The sequence below is a fragment of the Quercus robur genome, chromosome 8 (assembly GCF_932294415.1).
Source record: "Quercus robur chromosome 8, dhQueRobu3.1, whole genome shotgun sequence".
Classification (NCBI taxonomy): Eukaryota; Viridiplantae; Streptophyta; class Magnoliopsida; order Fagales; family Fagaceae; genus Quercus; species Quercus robur.
Window position 1 is genome coordinate 25,322,632 of NC_065541.1, and position 19,635 is coordinate 25,342,266.

Here is a 19,635-nt window from a genome sequence, read left to right on the forward strand (position 1 = left end):
TTAGGTTTTTTTTTTTTTTTTTTTTTTTAAAGCTTCGCTTTTCAATGTACAACTATAATTTTATCAATGTTCAACAAATAAATAAAAAGTTAATCCAAAAACATGGTTTGATTTGTTGGCATGATTCTCATTTACATTCAAAATATCTGAGATATGACAAACTTGGGACATAGCGTTTAATAACCAAAATGGAGGCTGCATTGAAGAATAATATGTATTAAATTCATGAGAGTGAGCAAATTTTAAACAAAATAAAATATATAACAATCATTTACATCAAAAACCGATCCCAGCCATTCCAATGGCCAGAAGGCTACAAAAACCATACAACACGAGGGACGGGTAAACTTTTATTTCCACCTTGCTTTTTTGGTATTCGCTCGAGGGAACTTTTGTTGTCTTATGTGTCAAATTGTGGCTGTACCTCATTAGCATAAAAAGGTCATCTACCTAGAGAAAAAAGTATAATAATAAAAAGGTTATTTCTATTAAAAATAAAAAGGCCATTACATTACATATAACTAGCAAAAGTAACTCTTGGAAGTTGGAACAGTGATATCAGAAGTGAAATCATATCATTAGATAGGTTGCAGCAACCATACTCTCATTTTAACTTTGGCATTAAGGACACCAACATCAAAACAAATGAACAAATACCCGAAAACAGAGATGATCATCAGTGAATCTCAAAGAAAAACAGTACCCAAAATAAAAGAAATATATATACATACATTGGCAGAAATGAAAGTACCCAAATGAAAAGATTGAGAAAAAAAGGGGTGTAGTAGTAGGAGAAAAGAGGATAGCGTGTAAGAACCAAATGGCTTGGGCTGGGCTCTTCTGTGTCTATTTGATTATTAAATACATGTACTGTGCTGACAGAGGAGATATGAAACAGCTTTATTGATATATAGATGGTGAAAATCTCTCTCATATTATCTCTCTCACACACACACAAAAAAGCCCCCTCTCTCATAAAACTACTTTCTGTTCCTTCCCTTTCATTTTCTTCACTGACAAGAGGAATACCTGCACACTTTCTCACGCACGCACGCATACTGAAAACAGAACCCCAGCAGAGCCCACTCCTTCAGAAACATACATCACACACTCTCTCTCTCTCTCTAGCTATGTGGATATGATAAGAGCCTCTTGGCAGAGCTGCAGAGAGAGAGAGAGAGAGAGAGTGGTCAGGGAGAACCAGAAGCGGACAGAGCAGAGAAAACACAGATTTTTCCAGCCATATCATACCTTATTATTTCGCCTTTCCTTCTCTGCCACTCGATTCATCAAATCCTTAAGAAACCCATATAACTCTCACTTTCTCAACCAAACCTCCACACCTAACCCACCAACTAGCACACCCCATAAACCTCTTCTTCTCTCCCTTCATATAATAGGAGTTATGTTTTTGAGAGTTCACTAACTTTGGAGGCTTTAATTTCTTGAGAAGTCTCACAGAATTCGTCAAACACTTTTTCTTGAACTTGTTTCTTTCAACTGTGTTTGTTTTCCATGGAGTCCTACAACTATTTTGATAACAATGATGCCCATTTGCCTCCTGGCTTTCGCTTCCACCCTACTGATGAAGAACTTATCACCTACTACCTCTTGAAGAAGGTCTTGGACAGTAACTTCACAGGTAGAGCCATTGCTGAAGTTGACCTCAACAAGTGTGAACCTTGGGAGCTACCTGGTAATTAACTTTCTCACTAATCATTTAATCAAAGTTGATCTCAAATTTGATGAAGTTTGTGACTTTATGAATCGTTTTCGGCAGATAAAGCGAAGATGGGAGAGAAAGAGTGGTACTTCTTCAGCTTGCGTGACCGTAAGTACCCAACTGGGCTTAGAACTAACAGGGCTACTGAGGCTGGGTACTGGAAAGCCACTGGGAAAGATAGGGAGATCTATAGCTCAAAGACTTGTTCTCTGGTTGGGATGAAGAAGACGTTGGTGTTCTACAGAGGGAGAGCCCCTAAGGGAGAGAAGAGCAACTGGGTCATGCATGAGTATCGCCTTGAAGGCAAATTTGCTTACCATTACCTCTCTAGGAGCTCCAAGGTTCTCTCTCTCCCTCTCTTGCTCTTTAGTCCTTAGTCCTTTTGTGTTGAGAGTGAGACTTCTTGTTTCACTTTCTAGCGCAAATGTCAGTCTGAATTCTTTTAACATCTCAGGTTTCTTATACAACATTGTCTCTATGACTAGGGTTCTATAAGCACTGTTGTATAATATTAGGTTTTTCAGTTAATTTGGCCGTTGATGAGCATTGTTCCTCATAGTGGTAGATGGTATAATAGTATAGTTTTGTTCCTTCAACTTCTACTCTAACTTCAACATAAAGCTTAATCGTAATACTGTAGAGCGGTTAGCAGTACTACTAAGGCATTCAGGTAAGTTAATGGTAGTTATATATGTCATCCATTAATGTCGAGTACTCTACTTTTCAGAGGGCTGAATTAAGTATTAAATTATTGAAATGCATTATGTTTGTTGAGGGGAAATATTAAAAGCATTGGCGTCTACATTGATGTTTCGAATTTGGAACATATCAGACATTATTTCGATGCTAGTAATGCCTGCACCAGAAACATTGTAAATGCATGCAAATAATGTTAGCTACATGTTCTGTCCCATTGCAGCATTTATTAACAATCTCCAGTCGATAGTATATGAGTGCTGGTTCAGTCGTTGTTATGAAGTCTAGCACTTCCTTATACACGTTTATTTCCTTGGCTAAACTTTGTTAATGTGTGACCCAACATGCAATTATGATTTTTCTGCAGGATCTAACGTGGAATCTCGAGCAATTAGTTAAAAAAAAAATCCTTTGTTCACTTATTCTTTTAAATATTAGTTTTTGCTAAGTGGAAAGTTTTGAATGTGGAAATAATAACATGATTGCCTTATTCAATGCCAACTTAAACTTTGAAACTCCCTTACACATTAGGGAAAAATAAAACATGAAAGCAGCTAGACACCCATATCCTCCTATTGCATGTCATGTGATGTCCTCATTATATATGCACGCATGCACTATTATCTTTTATGATCCACTACATTATTCGATGCATATTATACATTTTTACTAACATACATGTTTGTTTTTTTTCTTTCCTTCACATAATTAAAGGATGAATGGGTCATATCGAGAGTCTTCCAGAAGAGCGGCTCCGGTACTGGCGGCACCGCCACTAGTGGAGGAGGTGGAGGAAGTGGATCAAAGAAAACAAGGCTCAGCTCTGGTATTAGCCTTTACCAAGAACCAAGCTCACCCTCCTCAGTCTCAATCTCACTCCCACCGCTCCTTGACTCTTCGCCCTACCCCAGCGCCACTGCCACCGCTCGTGACGGTTGCTCGTACGACAGCCCAATTGCCAAGGAGCACGTGTCCTGTTTCTCCACCATTGCAGCCACAACCACCGCTGCCACAAGCAACAACAACTTCAACCCCAGCTTCGAAAACCTCGTCGCTCCTCAGATTTCAAACGTGGACCCATTTGCACGCTTTCCAAGAAGCCTCGGAGTTTCAGCTTTTCCAAGCCTCAGATCATTGCAAGAGAATCTTCAGCTGCCTTTCTTTTTCACTCAGCAGACTATGGCTCCGCCGCCGCCGCCGCTGCCACCTCAGCTTCATGGTGGCTCAGCCGCCGAGCTGGGTCTGGCTGGTGGGACATGGCCTATGCAGGAGGATAACTCAAAGGTTGAGAATGGTAGTGGTGGTTGTGTTAGGATGGGCATGGGTCCCACTGAGCTTGACTGCATGTGGACCTACTGAGACTTTAGTATTTCAGTTTTATGATAATGACTGTTATGAACTAAGCGTTATTATTAGGGTAGGTTTGGAATTATCTTTGTTTTTCGCTATCAGAGTCAGAACTAAGATCAGAGGGTTCAAGCTTCAGCTAATATTTGACCTTTGTTGCTAAGAAAGTGACTCATTTGTTGTATGTGTGAAGTATTAACCAGCACTTATTATGTAATTTGGTTATGTTTCTACGATATCTTTAGCTTGTTTTTAGTAATTGAGTACGTATTTCTATGGCAGTGACAGGTATTTATTTATTTGGAGTTATAGTCTGCTTCGTACGTCGATAAATGGACATCAAGAGGGTTTTTAGGACAGTGTGTAAATCGGAAGTTCATGTGTTTAGCTGTTCTTTTTGAGAAGGTGAAATGGCACTTGTCCTGTTTCGTTTCCAGGTGATGTTTACTTTAATCAATTGCCAGTATGAACCACGAACATATTTCGTCCATCAATGGGAGTTGTTTTGGAAAACTCGTATCATGGATTCAGATTGGTAAAAAGGTGGCATTGATTTTCTGTGTTTATAACTGCGTGGACGAAATGGTTTTTGTGATGTTTTTATGGTTTTATTTGTCTTGAAAAAGAACTCCACTATAATGAAAAATTGAAAACTATTTTGGACTCAACAAAGATCTCTGAAAAGAGAAAAAATAGTAAAAATTAAGAGATTATAAATTCTAAAAAAAGTGTTCCTTCAAAACTAATTCAAATCTCTCTGTGTGGAGGACTCTCGGGCAAAATTACTAGAACTTTTGTGATATTGTCTTATTTACAGTCTTCCGATTTTATGTAACAAGGAATACGTTATTTGGGGTGAAAGTTCAATTAGTGAATAAAACATTATGAATGTTTAGACCTCCAATTTACAAATTAGTAATTCAAGCTTAATATCAAACCATTAATGTGCGGAATATGAACATAAGCTTAATACAGAATTGATAAACAATCTAAACTAAATAAAATCACATCCACAACAGAAATTAAATGGCAAAGATTAAGGGAAGAGAAATGTAAACACAAGGACAATATATGATGTATTATCGAAGAGGAAATCGAAGCCCTTAGCGTAAAACCTCTCTGCCGTCATCTAAGCGGTAAATAATCCACTAAAGAATGTAGTTGGGATACATGAACAGCAAAAGACCCTCTAAGCCTAATCTACCCAGTGTACCTAAGTCCTCCAAGCTCTTACTCCAACGAGGTTACGCCGAACCTATTTCTTCTTTAGCTTACCGAATTCCGCTACTTAACCATAGCATCAACTAATATGAAATTGGTCCATTCTTAATTGCTTTCCAAAGCATCGAATGGTCTTCTCACAGATATGGATATGGTGAGAAAATGTTTTAATAATGTACCTCTCAAGGATGTAACAATGGAAAGGAAGAGAGTAGAGGAATTTGAAGAGTCTCTATGTGAAGATTGGGGATGAGTCAATCTTGTTTTTCTCTAGGGTTTCTCTCTCAAAATTCTCTCTAGAAACTCTCTATATTTTGTGGGTATAAGGGTCTATATATAGTGGGGTGAGAAAAGGAATGCAAAGAGTCAGTTTTTCCCAAACAAGGTGGTCTGGCAATTTGGCCTCGCGACTGGACTGAGTCACGAGTTCAAGTCGCGAGCTAACAGCCTGGCCAGCTTGGGACTTTTGTCCTGTAGTGCAATAGCTGGCATGACGCTTCAACTTTTGGCATGCTTGGCACTTGTGCAACTTCTGGCGGCTTGCAAGCCGCAAGCCACCCACGAGATCCAGTCGCGAGTCTCTGCTTCTTTGCACAATCTTGAGCATTTCTTCACACTCTCTCACACACTACCTTTACATGACTCTCACCTAAATACATGGTCACTAATTGCTAAAATACAAGCAAATTTGGCATGAAATAAAACCAACAAGATGGTTGATAAAATTTCAACCTTACATAGTGGATAAGGGATATAAATTTAATCCTTAAAAAAAAAAAAAAGGCTTCTCTTCCAAACTAAAGAAACTCAAATCAAATGCATATCAAAAAAGAAGAAAAGAAACTCAAATCAAGTAAAATTAAGAATTTGAGATAATTTCTAACAATCTTTTTTGAGTTAACTCTATACAATAATGATATTATTCCCCTAGGAAAGTAGTAGAATTGACGTTTTTGTGGGTTTATATAATCTCAGATGTAGAAAGACAATCATCAAGGTGTCAAGGCAGTGGCATACAAATTAATTCGGTTTGTTTTGCATCATATAGACTAAAGAGCATTCCCATTGGGCTAATGAAAAAAGAAAAAGCATTTACATCTCAGTTTATTTATTTTACATTAGAGCATTCTTATCAAACCTTTCAAATGCTAAAAATCTTATTTTTCTAGCATTTTTAACCCAAAAGCTTGCTCCATCAAATATTTTAAATGGTATAATTTTTACAATTGATGAACAATGCAATCTCATATTTGAGACAACACTGCCGTATATTATTTTTTTTATTTAGTGGGGCCCACTTTCTTTTCTTCTTTGTCTTTCTTATTCCCGTCCCCTATTTCACCATTTCTCTGCTCTCTCTCTCTCTCTCTCTCTTTGCTCGACGTCTCTGCCTCCCTCTCCGATGAAACCCAGGCCAGAGCATCAAGCCAAGCCGATTTTTTTTTTTATTTTATTATTCACTCAACGCTCTCTCTTTACTCTATCTTTCTCTTTCCTCTCTCACTTCTTTCTTCTCTCTTCTCTCTTTGTGCTTCGCCGATGAGTGGGCTCCGCCGATGATTATGCTCCAATGATTGTGGGATGCCGATGGTTGTGGTCCAGTGGCGGCGATGGAGGTTTTTTTTATTTATTTTTTTTTTTTTTTTTTTTGCGTGGTTCTTCTTGGGTCCGATTGTGCAAGGCCAACACAAAACGACATGCTATCAAATCTTTGATTTGATTTTGGGTCTTGATTTGGTTGGGGTGGGTCTTGATTTGATTTACAGGTGCGAAGGAGGATGTCAAGCCTTGCCATGGAAGAAGATGACAACAGGGAGGGAAGTGGTGTCTGTGTCTTGTGGGTTTTGGTTCGGTGTGATGGGTCTGCTAGCGGGTTTGTTGGTGGCAGCGATGGTGGAGGTTTCTTTTCTTTCTTTCTTTTTTTTTCTGCTGTGGTTGGTGGTGGTGAGTGGATGTGGTGGTTGTGGGTCGATGTGGATGTGGAGGTGTCTTTCTATTGTGATTTTTTTTTTCTTTTTTTGTTAGTGGTGGTTGTGGTAGGTAGTGTGGTGCCGGCGGTGCTGTGAGAAAGAGAGAAACAAAGGAGAGAGAGAGACAGGAGAGAGAGGAAAAATAAAAAAATTATTGAAAAATAATAAAGAAACATTATTTAAATGAAATGGTAAAAAAAATAGAAGTATTGATATAGGTGGTATTGTAAAGTGGTGTGTTATATGTTATAAAATTGGGTTTTGAGATGCTAAATGCTATATTTTTTGACATGTTTGATAAGAATGCTCTTACCATTTTTGTAACACATCCTACATCTCATTCTTTATTTTATATTCCATCACATTAAAAAATATATATTTTCTACCCATAGTTCCACATCAATGGCAACAATAAAAACACCACCACCCAAAATCAACCACCCCACAAAAATCCAATGACTAAAACACCACCACTCATAGCACGGTAACAACCACCACCAACAACAAGCAACAACACCAAATAAAAATAAAAATCCAAAATCAAAGATCAAAGAAAACCCACTCCCAATGGACCACTATTGACATCAAAACTCATCCACAATCCACCACCATCGAAACCCATGACTCACCCTATCTAACAAAATCCAACACCAAACCTAGCACTAACGATCCACCCAACCACAACGACATCCTCTAAAACCGTAACAATAAAACCCAAATTTGAGAGGTGTGACCTTAAAAAAGTAAAGAAGGGGAGGGAGAGTGCAAGAATGGTCGACGATGACCAACTCCAATGATGACAACAATCTGATGGAGAGAGAGATTAAAAGTTACAATATATATGTATAGTGCTTTTTGTTTGGGGGGGCTAACGTAGCCTTGTGTATTATTTTCTATAATGATGTATGTGCAGATGTAGATGAGTTTTTGGTGTATTATTAACTACAGAATCATCCAAAATGCACTTCTGCATTACTTAATGAGAATGATCTAACATAGATTTTACATGGACTACGCAGATAATGAATGGCTCTTTTCATCACACCGTGTAGTATAACTACCATTGCAAGTGGTATGATCGAATTTACATTCAAACTACCGAATACCGATACATTTCTACATTTTATTATAGTCTTGTTACCCTTAAGTCTTAACCTTCCCCTATCTTCAATGGACTTGCAGACCCATCCAATTCTTTACAAATCCGGCCTCTTTTATGAATAATAGTTTTTTTTTTTTTGAGAAACTTGAATATTAGTTTGTGTATTGGAATTCTTTCGTTTTGGTGAAACATAATTGAACTATAAATAGCTTTCAACATTCCAAACAAAGGAGTTGAATTACATTATATTGGACCGAATTCCTGATTCGTGGGGCTTCTAATTCCAAACACACTCCGAAAGGAGAGCTGTGACATGTTGGAATGTTATTTGGGATTGTTTGATTGTGTTACCAGCTAACCGCTCTAGGGGATTTTTGCCGAGAATCACAATCTTTTATCACTCCATTGTTTCACAATTATCTTTACCGTATCATTTTTTTCACATCTATCCTACATGTTAGACTGTGATAGTCTATTTGTTACTTTAATATAAACACATCATTTTTCTCTACTACTCACATTCTGTCGCATCAAAATTGTGACAAAATTAATTGTGGTCCAAGATATTTTGTTTTTGCCCTTTACCAATTATGAATTACCATACATTTTTCCACAGCATTTAATGGGCGGTTGAAAGAGGTTGAAGGGAGGGTCGGCAGCACAGTTGGGTTTCCACATGGGGTCTGCAGGTAAGAGCTTTTGAGAGGACTATGGCTATCCTCCCTACTTGCGGAAGGGACAAATTTAATGCTCTTCCAGTGACATTATCTGTTTTTCTTGTGTGAGCGCAACATGTACTAGCAAATAGGGGATGGACCAGCTATGCAAACAACAAGGAACACCTTGCAAGCAAGAAATTATAATCCACACTCTGTACCATATTGTGTCCCTAAAAAGAATGATATGAATAATTTTATGAAAAAATGACAAAGCACATGGTTACTTACTTAGGCACTGTACTTTTAACTTTTTGAAGCATTATCCAATAAACAAATAAAAACCAATTAAATAATATTATTTTTCTTGAAAACAATTATATTTTACCATGTAATTTGTTAATAAGTGCAATCAAACCTTTAAATTTAGAATAGTTCCACAATCGCCAATTATTTCATAACTTTTTTGCCACAATTCTGATATACTAGACGGTGAGTGATTAACCATCACACGTGAACTCACTAATTTTTCTTAATCAATTACACTCTGCCACATTACAGTTGTGACAAGAAGTTTTGAAAAATTTTGTGATCCTAGATTATTTTTTCTTAAATTTAATTAGGAAACATAAGATGCATACCTAAATTTAATCCTTAAAAAACTATGCATTTTTACTCTTGCATCAGTGTTTTTATAATAGAAAATGTGTCACATTTTAACTAACCAAGTCCAAAATTCATCCATATCAGTCCATGCTAAGTTGTATAAAAGTACATAGTTACTACAGTAACCATGTAAATTTATACTGGCATTATTTATTTTGCATGTAGTTTTTTATTCTTTCTTTTCATATCTCAAGGGTAAAGGAAGAGAGTGAATGATAGTTGTTGTGTCTAAAGAAAGAAAGAAAAAAGAAGAAGAGAAATTACATTTTACCACCCTAAATTATACCTCTAATTACATTTTGCACCATAAACTTTTCGAATGCACATTTTGCACTCTAAACTATGATCTTTGATACACTTTGCACCTTGACATCAAGTTTGTTGTTAATTTAGATGGAAAAATATAACACCACATGAAAAAAACCTAATTATCCATCTTCTTAATGCTTTAAAACAAAAGATGAATTACACATTACCATCCTAAACTGTACTCCAAATTTCACTTTGTACCTTAAACTTTGAATTTCCATCCAAGTTAACATTAAACTTAACGACTGAGTAAAAAGTGTAACAAGGGTCATTATTTATGGTGTAAAACATGCATTTGAAAAGTTTAGGGTGCAAAGTGTTATGATGTATAATTTAGGGTGGTAAAATATATTTTCCCCTTAAAAGAATCAAGAAAATTTAATATTTTAATGAAATTATTTATTGGGGTGTTTTAAAATGTGAGTATATAAAATAGAAAAAATAAGTATAGTAAAATAGACAAGAATTTTTGCATGAACTTAATACACTCTTAAGTCTCCTAATCCGGGCAATCTCCCGTTTCCGTTTACATAGTTATAGTTATTACTTGAGTCAAAGTTTTTATGATAAGCTATGCTCTACTTGTACTAATAATCATGTTAACCAATGACGGTTTGTTGTAAGTAATCATCCTTATTTTTTGGTAGCATTTTCTGTGCTTATCAAGGCTGTGATCACAAAGATGATCTTAAAATGTGCATGCACGCATGAGATTAAATTTGGTTAATTTTGTTGGTACTGAAAAGACTAAATAAAAATCAACTAAATAATTAATTTTAATTTTTTTAAATAGAAAATAATTGTGAACACGCAAACATGAGATAATCCTAGAAGATAATGTGGAATTTCTAGATTATTAGATAAGTATTTATTTTTGAAAATTTATAGAAAAGATGATCATAATCTAAAAACCTTGAATTTTCTCTTTAAAAAAATTCAACCAATTAGATGAAAATGCAAAAGTTTGAGACACATTCATTGTAGGTTGGTCCCCCAAGAGAAATTGTAGGGTGTAGTTCCCCCCTGCCCTGCAATACAACCCTCAAATGTGGCGCACATATTGCACCGTGGGGGAAGCATCTTCTATTGCTATTTGCTAATAATAAAGATGAGCAATGATTGTGAGATGGAAGGTAGTCAACAGAGTTTGGTACACATGATGAAGGTTTAAATTGGAGGGGGCATAAAATAAATCATAGTAATTACTAGTTTTCCAAGACCAACACTATGCTACCACTTCTATGATGCATAGAATAGAATAGACAGGACCACCACTTGGGTTTGGGACTGGGTAGGGTCCAGCTGGTTCATGGATATGGCACAGCACGCGGCTGTACCATATTGGTGTCATTTTTGGACTAACCTAGTACCTAAAGATGAAAATTGAAAATGAACCATACTTTCTTTCTTTTTTTCTTCTGACAAGAAAAATAGCTGTGAGTCTGTGACGTAAGGTTAAAGAGGAACCCAACATCTAAACACCAAAAGCAAGAGATTGGAGTTTATGTACTTGAACCCTTTGGTGTTTTCCACATGTCCATTGCTCCAATTATTGTTGCAGTCTAGTTTTGTAATCTTACTTTCGATCAGTTTTTCAATCTTTTATCCTTTATTTTGGGTTGGAGGTTTCGTGTTAATTTAGTACTGAGCGGCCCAACCTGTTACTTTTCCAATTGGATTGGTCCAACAGAAGGGCCCAGAGTTGTTCTCACTTCTCATTATTTACGCACCTGATTTGTTTCCTGGACCAAGTAGATAGAGTTCGCTGTTATGCTTTCCACCTACTCCAGCCTATTAACAAACTAACATCTCGAGTTTTTTAGGCTCGAGTTCACTATAGTAATTCGAGTCTCAAAAACTCGAGTTTTATGTGCTAGTAAGTGGAACTCAAGTATTAAAGACTCGAGTTCCTCAAAACAAAATCAAAAGAACAAAATCCTTCATGCTCACGACTTCAGGCGACTCACTCTCATCTTCAATTTCTCATAGCTTTATATAGCATCAGGTCTCACTCTCACCTTTAATTTCTCACAGGTCTGTATAGCATCCTTCTAGGTCTCACCTTCAAATCCTTCACAGGTCTTCACCAACAAGACCAAACCCAAACCCACCAAACGCGTCAATCAAAACTTGAAAACCAAACCTAACAAACACGCCAATTGGAACCTGGAAAACCAAACCCAAAAAATGCACCACCACCTCATCCCAATCCTGATCGTTGCTTAGGTTCAGTCCAAGTTGCCACTTGGAGCCTGGGTTTGTTACTTTGTGCTACTGTTTTGATCTCACTAGGTTTGTTGCTTCATGATTCTATTTTATCTCTCTCTGAGTATTGTGGTTTTTGTTTTTGATCTCTCGGGGTATTATGGTTTCCGTTTTTTATCTCTCTAGGTTTTGTGGTTTTTGTTTGGGTATTATGGATCTTCATGTTGCTATTCGGGTATTGTGGATCAACTTGACTGTGAAAGAGTCTAGTTCTAAGAGCAAAATCGAGCTCCTTAAACTTGAGATGTTAATTTCCGAAATAGTTTGGAAACATTGCTAACTAACGAAATTATTTGGGAATTGGTGTTAGTTTGCAATTTTTCCCCCCTATTGTTTAGGTACATTTGTTCTATTTAAATTTCGTAAAGTTTTATAGACCCAAAAAATTAGATGGGTGGGCCGGATGGCCATGCATTGGGTCGGGTATACCCATACTCAACCCGATTATTTTATCCATGGATACATAATTACCTTTTTCGATTAGTACCTATAACTGATTGTTACTTGGATCATTTACCCATAGATATCCAAACCTGACCCGAACCCAATTTTGGGGGGTTTTTTAAATTATTTATTTTTAAAATTTAGTTTCAAGTTTTAAAAATTTGGGATTTCTGATAAGCTTTTGCCACTAGGACCTAAATTTGAATGTTAATTTTCATGGGTACAAAACTTGTTGCTACTACATATATGCTGCATATATATGAGTATATGATAATATATCAAAATTGATTTAAAGATTAATGGACTTAACTCATGTACAAAGGTGATGAAAAATCACCAACAAAAAGTAAAGAGTACCAAATCCAAGACAAAAAAAGAGTAGGGTGATAAAGAGCCCATTATAAGTAAATACAATTTGATAAGATAAAAGCTAGAACTAGGCCACAAAACTAATAAGTAATATACAATTTGGTTCAACTTTTTGATAGTGTGCTTTTTGAAAAAGTGGGGGTTGTAAAAAAGGCGGTATGAAATTGGGTTTTTTGAAAAAACTGAGTGTTTGGTACAAATTGTTAAAAAGTGCTTTTTGAAAAAGTTAAGTGTTTAGCTAGCACTTATAAAAGTGGCAATTTGAGTGGTAAATTATCAAAAATGACAGTGTATATATAAGAGAGTTTATTTCATACTTAAATCAATTACTTCATAAATACTTACTAAAAAAAAAAAAAAAAAACTACTCAATAATTATAAGGACCAGAAAAATTGGTAGCCCAAGCCCACTTAGAATAGTGGCTAGATCAGTCCAATCGTGGCCTAAAACAATGAATTTGTAAGAGAGGGAAACAAACAACTAAAGGTGGATTCTGCCTGAGGAGGAAAATAAGGAAGAAAAGGCAGACTTGTTTAAATGGATAAACCACTTTCTCAATACAAGCTGACCCGAGGAGGCCACATTTACATAAGAAACGTTACTGTTCACTCTCTTTTCTCTCAATGTTCTTATCATTTCTTCTTTATCTCTTGATATTTATGTCTGGTCCCCTCTCTTTGTAAACCCTATTTTTCTTATATACTTCTCCTTCTCTCATATCTCAACCACCCATCTTTATCTAACATACCTCCTATCATGACACTTGTTTCTTTCTGTATCTGAAGAAGGTGGCAGAAGGAATCTGCTTAGCTATGACTTGCACTATTCAGGTCACTTCCTCATCAATACAGCTGATAAAACTGTTGCCCATCATTTAATGCGGAGGCAACAAGCTACTCCAAACTAGAAACTTCCCCTATGATCACAGATTCTCTCTCTTCACATCCTTCTTTCAACCTGGAACGCCTCAGAGTCCTATAACTCATCCCTTCCTCTCCTCGGGTGACCTTCCTCCTCGAGCCTGTGGCCTATGGCATCCCCACACCAATACTACAACTCTTCAACTTCATCCTCAGTCCTCAGGCACCCACAATAGCCCCCCAAAACTTTTGCTATTAACCCTGAGGTAAAAGCAAAGTTTTAGTTATGCAAGCAGACTATATACGTGCCACGCGCATTCCCATGTGGTAATGTCTTTTCACTTGTCTCCAGTACACTTCTGACGCTTCGAAATCCATGATCTCACATTTATGGCGTCAAGCAACTGCTTGTCTCCCCACGTTCTACGGCTCAATCAAGATCCTACAGTCCTTGTTTTCCCTCATTTATGAGCGGGAAAATTACCGCTCACTTTTTACCTCTATATAAGGAGAGTTTGGGGTTGGCTAAAGTTCATTTACGCATTCTAGCAATCTAAGTTGAAGAAACCTCCCAAGGAGAACTTTTCCCTTTGCTCGTAGGTGTGTTCATCCTCACATTTCTTTTTTTTCTTTGCACAAGTTTATTCTTACGTGCCATAAAACTCCATGGGTAGATACACTAAGTTAGTGGATACTCCCGAGGCTAGGGCTGTCTTTAGGGCACAATATAGGATTCTCAACGGTGTTGAAATCCATTGTGAATACGGTGAATGGCTGGTCTTGAATAGACCTCCTGAATCCGTGGTCATTCCTATAATCATCTTCGTTGAAGGCGGGATGGATGCCACATCACCCCGACCAAGCATCTGGTGAACTTCACGGACCTAAATCAGATCCTCAGGTCAGAGATCTTCCTGCACAAGGACGGGAAACTCCGAGCTACTTATATCATCCTCGGATACAAGCCCTCTACCAAACTCTTTCAGAGCCTGAAAAACGTCATTAAAGCCAGGGACGCTCGGTTGGCTTTAATAGACGTAGCTGTCCCAGGCATCCAACTAAACGAACTTCCTCCCGCGAGGACTCAAGACGCTCTACTCCCAGCCCCCCTTGCAACTAAGCTCCTTTATTCATAAGAACCACCCATCCATTCAGACGATGAAGATAAGGAGCCTACACCAAACCCTGTCCAGCAAGAAGTGACAGATAAGGACTTCGAGGTCTTCTACCAGCAAGAAGACCCTGAAGTCACTCATAGCACTTCACATCGCCCGTAGCGCCCCGCCAAAATTAGTTCTAGCCAAGAAGGGACCAACATTCCTGTAGGGATGGGTTTCGAAAAGAAGACCCCAGACCTACTTGCCTTGCTCATAGCCCACGCTGGGGGCTCTTCCTAAGCCGTGGCAGTGGTGCCCTGACCATTCATTCCTGTTGTGATGTGTGTATATTTGGTTGATGTTGCGAACAAAAAGAGGAAGAGGGACCAAAGAGGCAAGGGTACCGAGGGTGCCGAGGAGAGAGAGGTCACCCATTCCTTTCACCAACCCCCAACCAAGGAGGTCCGAACAAGTAGAGGCCTACAAAAAAAGAGCACCTCCATTGGAACCTCCAAAGAGGCGGGGGGAGACTGTCTGCCCAAGCCTTCCGTTTGGAGGCCTATTTTCACACTAAGCTCAGGCAATCCCGTGCTAAGTGATGCCAACTTAAGGGATTATCAAAAAGGCAGCTTAAGCCTGATAGTAGAGTGTTTAGAGAAAGCTCTCTGATTACCTAAGGACATGCAGGAGCTCAGGTCCTTTAGGAAACGCGAAGTTTTCCTGTCTTTGAAACAAGACCTTGCAAAGGTATGTAACCATCCTTCTTTCCTTATACATTTAAACTATTCATGCATGAAAGCTAACTAGCACCAATTCTGCTGTCTATCCAAGCCACCTTCATTGCCAAGGAGTGAGTGGACCAAGCGCTGGACCAAGACAGGCAAGCTGTCAGCAGCTGAAAAAGCTCACGCGAAGGTGGACAAGAAGCTGAAGGAGTCTCTTGCCCACTTGATCGAGGCTGAAAGGGCCAAGAAAATTGCCAGAGGCTCGAACAAGTAGAGGCCTACAGAAGAAGAGTGCCTCCATTAAAACCTCCAAAAAGGCGAAGGGAGACCATCCACCCAAGCCTTCCGTTTGGAGGCCTATTTTCACACTGAGCTTAGGCAGTCCTATGTTGAGTGATGCCAACTTAAGGGACCATAAAAAAAGCAGCTTAGGCCTGGTAGCAAAGTGTTTAGAGAAAACTCTCTGCTTACCTAAGGATATGCAGGAGCTCAGGTCCTTCAAGAAACGCGAAGAATTCTTGGCTTTGAAATAGGACCTTGCAAAGGTATGTAACCATCCTTCTTTCCTTATACATTTAAACCATTCTTGCATAAAAACTAACTAGCACCAATTTTTCAATCTGTCCAAGCCGCCTTTATTATCGAGGAGTGGGCGGACCGCGCGCTGGACTAGGCCAGGCAAGCTGAAAGCAAGTTATTAGGAGCTGAAAAAGTCCACATGGAGGTGGACAAGAAGCTGAAGGAGTCTCTTGCACACTTGATCAAGGCTAAGAGGGCCAAGAAAAATGCCGAGACTACCTTGGCCAGCTATGAGAAACAGGCTATTGAGTGCCTAGAAGCCCAGAGGAAGGCTGAGAACAAGTTGGCACTCAACATGGTGGAGCTAAAGCAACTGCAGAAGCAGTTGGAAGCCAAGGACGTCGAGAAGGCGAAGGCTGAGCAGGTGGCTTATGATGCGGGTGTAGTGGGTCTTTTTTGGTTAAATCGGGCTGGGCTACCTCCTGCGGTATTGGGCCCAAATATTCTAAGTAAGGGAGTTGAGACCAGTCCAACTGCAACTCAATTTGGTCCAGCTTGTGCGCAAACTATGCCTCGTCTGCCAGGGGCACGCTTACGGCGGGTAAAATTGTTTCAGATGAGTTGTGGCAGGCAGATATGATAATAATAAGATAAAAGAAAGTACTTTGACTTCTTTATTAAAAGTAAATAGATAATTCCTACTTAAGAAAAGATAATCACAGTTTAACAACAATTATTTTATAAGAAAAGTAAAGGAAACAAGTGGGTAGTATATGGGTTGATTGAAAGAGGAAAGAAATCAAATTAAATCTGATCCACATGACCAAAACTAGAGAAGAAAGAACACCTCTTCTCAAAATGAATAATCTCTTAGGGAGATCCTGCCGTGGAAATTAATCACTTTGAGGGAAGTGGATCTGAATGGTTGGTGCACAAGAGAACCCTTTGTTTCCGGTAGAGAGCAGGACTTTGAAAGGAAGAGAGGGAATCAACCTATTGGTGCATGTTTGCCGCTCTAACTCTCTATCTTTTTCTTTCATTCTCTTCTAATATTCCCCTTTCTTATCTTTTTTCTTTCTACTTCTTTTTCTTAATACTTGTTTTCTATTTCTTGATTTTCAAATTTCTAATACCGTGGTGCTTGTCGTCCTTCTGGTTCCTGTACATGGCAAGGGTCTCTTTATAGTGCCTGCCGTGACCGGATTTTACTATTTTAGCCCCTAACCACCTTTGTCTAGTCTAGGTATATCTGCCGACCACCACTGGTCTGTTTATGTGCCACTCCCTATCGCCAGACAAAAGAAAACTATATTGTTTGTTTGTCTGTCGTGGCACCCTTTCCCGCTATGGTGTGGGTGCCTTCTCTCTCCCTATCTCTCATGGCATGCATCTAGTGGTTCCAGCTCAGCTTTGCTCCTTTGGATAGTATGTCATCACAGTAGGACACTTCCCCCAAAAGAGCCCTAGCAGGAACCTCAAACTAGGTTTTTCCCCTCTCCCCACTGCCAAACCATACCCTATTACCTCTGACCCATGACCTCACCGTGTCCTGTATTGGCTGAGTACAGGCTGGTGAGGTCTGGGCCTTGCGCATGCCTCTCTTCCATGTATGTCCAAAATCTGTCTGCTGCTCATACGTTTATCGTGGTTGGCCTGCACATTCTGCCATCCGTTTTTTACTATTTTCTGGTTCCTCTTTCCTTTATGGCTTGCCCTACTTAAAGGCTGAGCCTTGCTTGATGGTGGGTTTTGCTTTTCTTCAGTTCACTCTTTTTCCTGCTACCATCTCCTGCCATACCACTCTATCATTCCTGCTGTGAAGTTGCTTGCCTCAATCCTGTTGGGCTTCTTTGGGCTTGACATTTATTCTTCTCCCAATGGCCTAGTACGACCATTGGTTCTTTTATTATATCACTGGCGGGCTCCTGTGTCCCATTTGTTTTCCTTTGGGCGTCCCGGGCCCGTTTGCTTTCCTTGGGCTTCTTGGTCCTTTTCTTAACTTTGCATTCCCATGGGCTTTTACTGAATTCTTTGGGCTTCCCTGGTCCAATCACATTATCTCTCATCATTGGGATTCATGGGCTTGCCATCAACCCCTTACTTTCTTTGCTTTCATTACTTTGGGTTTGCCGTGACCTATTCTCACTTTTCCACATCATCTACTGCCCATGGTTTGCTTTTTCTCTCTTTCCAGGCTCCTTTAAGCCCATTTACCTCCTCAAGGCCCATTTGTTTATCTTATGGGCCTGTGATCCATTATTCTTACCGCTTGGGCTTAATGGGTTTTCTATCCATTTGCCAACTCTTTTCTGTCCGTGTTGCTGGGCTTCTTCTTTCCACTAGAGCTTCCAAAATGGCCATCAACAGCGGGCATGACTAAGATGGCTGAAATTCTTACTACCCAACTTAGGGACGTCGCTCGGGCCTTCTACCTAAAGGTGTGGGGTCAAGCCCTCACTGCGGCCGAGGTTAGTGATGAGTCAGAGCTTAGGGCTCCTGACATGGTGTACTACCCTCTTGCCCTACGCTTAGCCCCCAACCCCTCCCAACCTTCCTCGGACCCTAGCTTTACCCCTACCTCCTCTTCAACCCAGCCTGCTTCTACTTCGCCTTCTGCCCTAACTAAAGACAAAGAGAAAGAACAACCCCCTCCAACCGAAGTGGTAGAAGTGGAGACTGATGAGGCAATAAAAGTGGCCCCACTGAAGAGGAAGAAGAAAGAGAAGGAGCAGGAGAAAAAAGGAGGAAAAGAAAAGGAAGTCTCTGCATAGCTCAACCTTAAGCTAGGAAATAGATAGCTGATTTTGTAATTAGGCTTAAATATGGCTAGTGCCTTCTTTGTCTTTCCATTATACTCCTTAAATAGTAATGAATATAACATATTGACTTGTGACTCACTTATTAAATACTTCTTATCACTTCATACAATCTGGAATGTTAATTGACTGACTTATAGAACTTAAGGAAAATCCCATTAAGAATGACCTTAAATTGGACTGGGAATCTCTAAGCACACCCATTGGCACTGATCCTGAAACCTGAGGAAGTACTTAAGGCTCTTAGCTTCACCATTCACTTAGATAACCTCTTGCCTGGGGCGCCACATCAGGCCTACATTCTAGCCAATACTTAGAATTTCTTACACAACATTAATTTACCCTAGGCTTGTGACTCGAGGAGCCGAACAAGGCCTAGGTTCTGTTTAACACTTGCATTTTTCATGCAATGTTAATTTACCCTAGGCTTGTGACCCGAGATGCCGAATAAGGTCTAGGTTCTGTTTAACACTTAGCATTTTTCATGTAATGTTAATTTACCCTAAGCTTGTGACTCGAGGAGCTGAACAAGGTTTAGGTTCTGTTTAACATTTAGCATTTCTCATGCAATGCTAATTTACCCTAGGTTTGTGACCTGAGGAGTCGAACAAGGCCTAGGTTCTATTTAACACTTAGCATTTTTCATGCAATATTAATTTACCCTAGGCTTGTGACCCGAGGAGCCGAGCAAGGCCTAAGTTCTATTTAACACTTAGCATTTTCATAGACTTATTAGTTCAGCAAATACATCTAACAATAAGACACAACTGATCAAGATATGAGTGGTAAAGGAAATTATAACATTAATAATAATAACGTCGTAGATTGTTTACATTCCAAGGGTGAGGA

The 19,635-nt window shown here is 39.0% G+C and overlaps 1 protein-coding gene across 1 annotated transcript; it reads left to right on the forward strand.

Moving 5' to 3' along the window:
• Positions 1-924: 924 nt before the first annotated feature.
• On the forward strand, positions 925-4,021 carry LOC126695087 (protein CUP-SHAPED COTYLEDON 2). Its single transcript, XM_050391701.1, has 3 exons — positions 925-1,696; positions 1,781-2,064; positions 3,134-4,021. Exons 1-3 carry the CDS (start codon positions 1,516-1,518, stop codon positions 3,776-3,778), a joined length of 1,110 nt encoding a protein of 369 aa, XP_050247658.1. The 5' UTR covers positions 925-1,515; the 3' UTR covers positions 3,779-4,021.
• Positions 4,022-19,635: the final 15,614 nt, after the last annotated feature.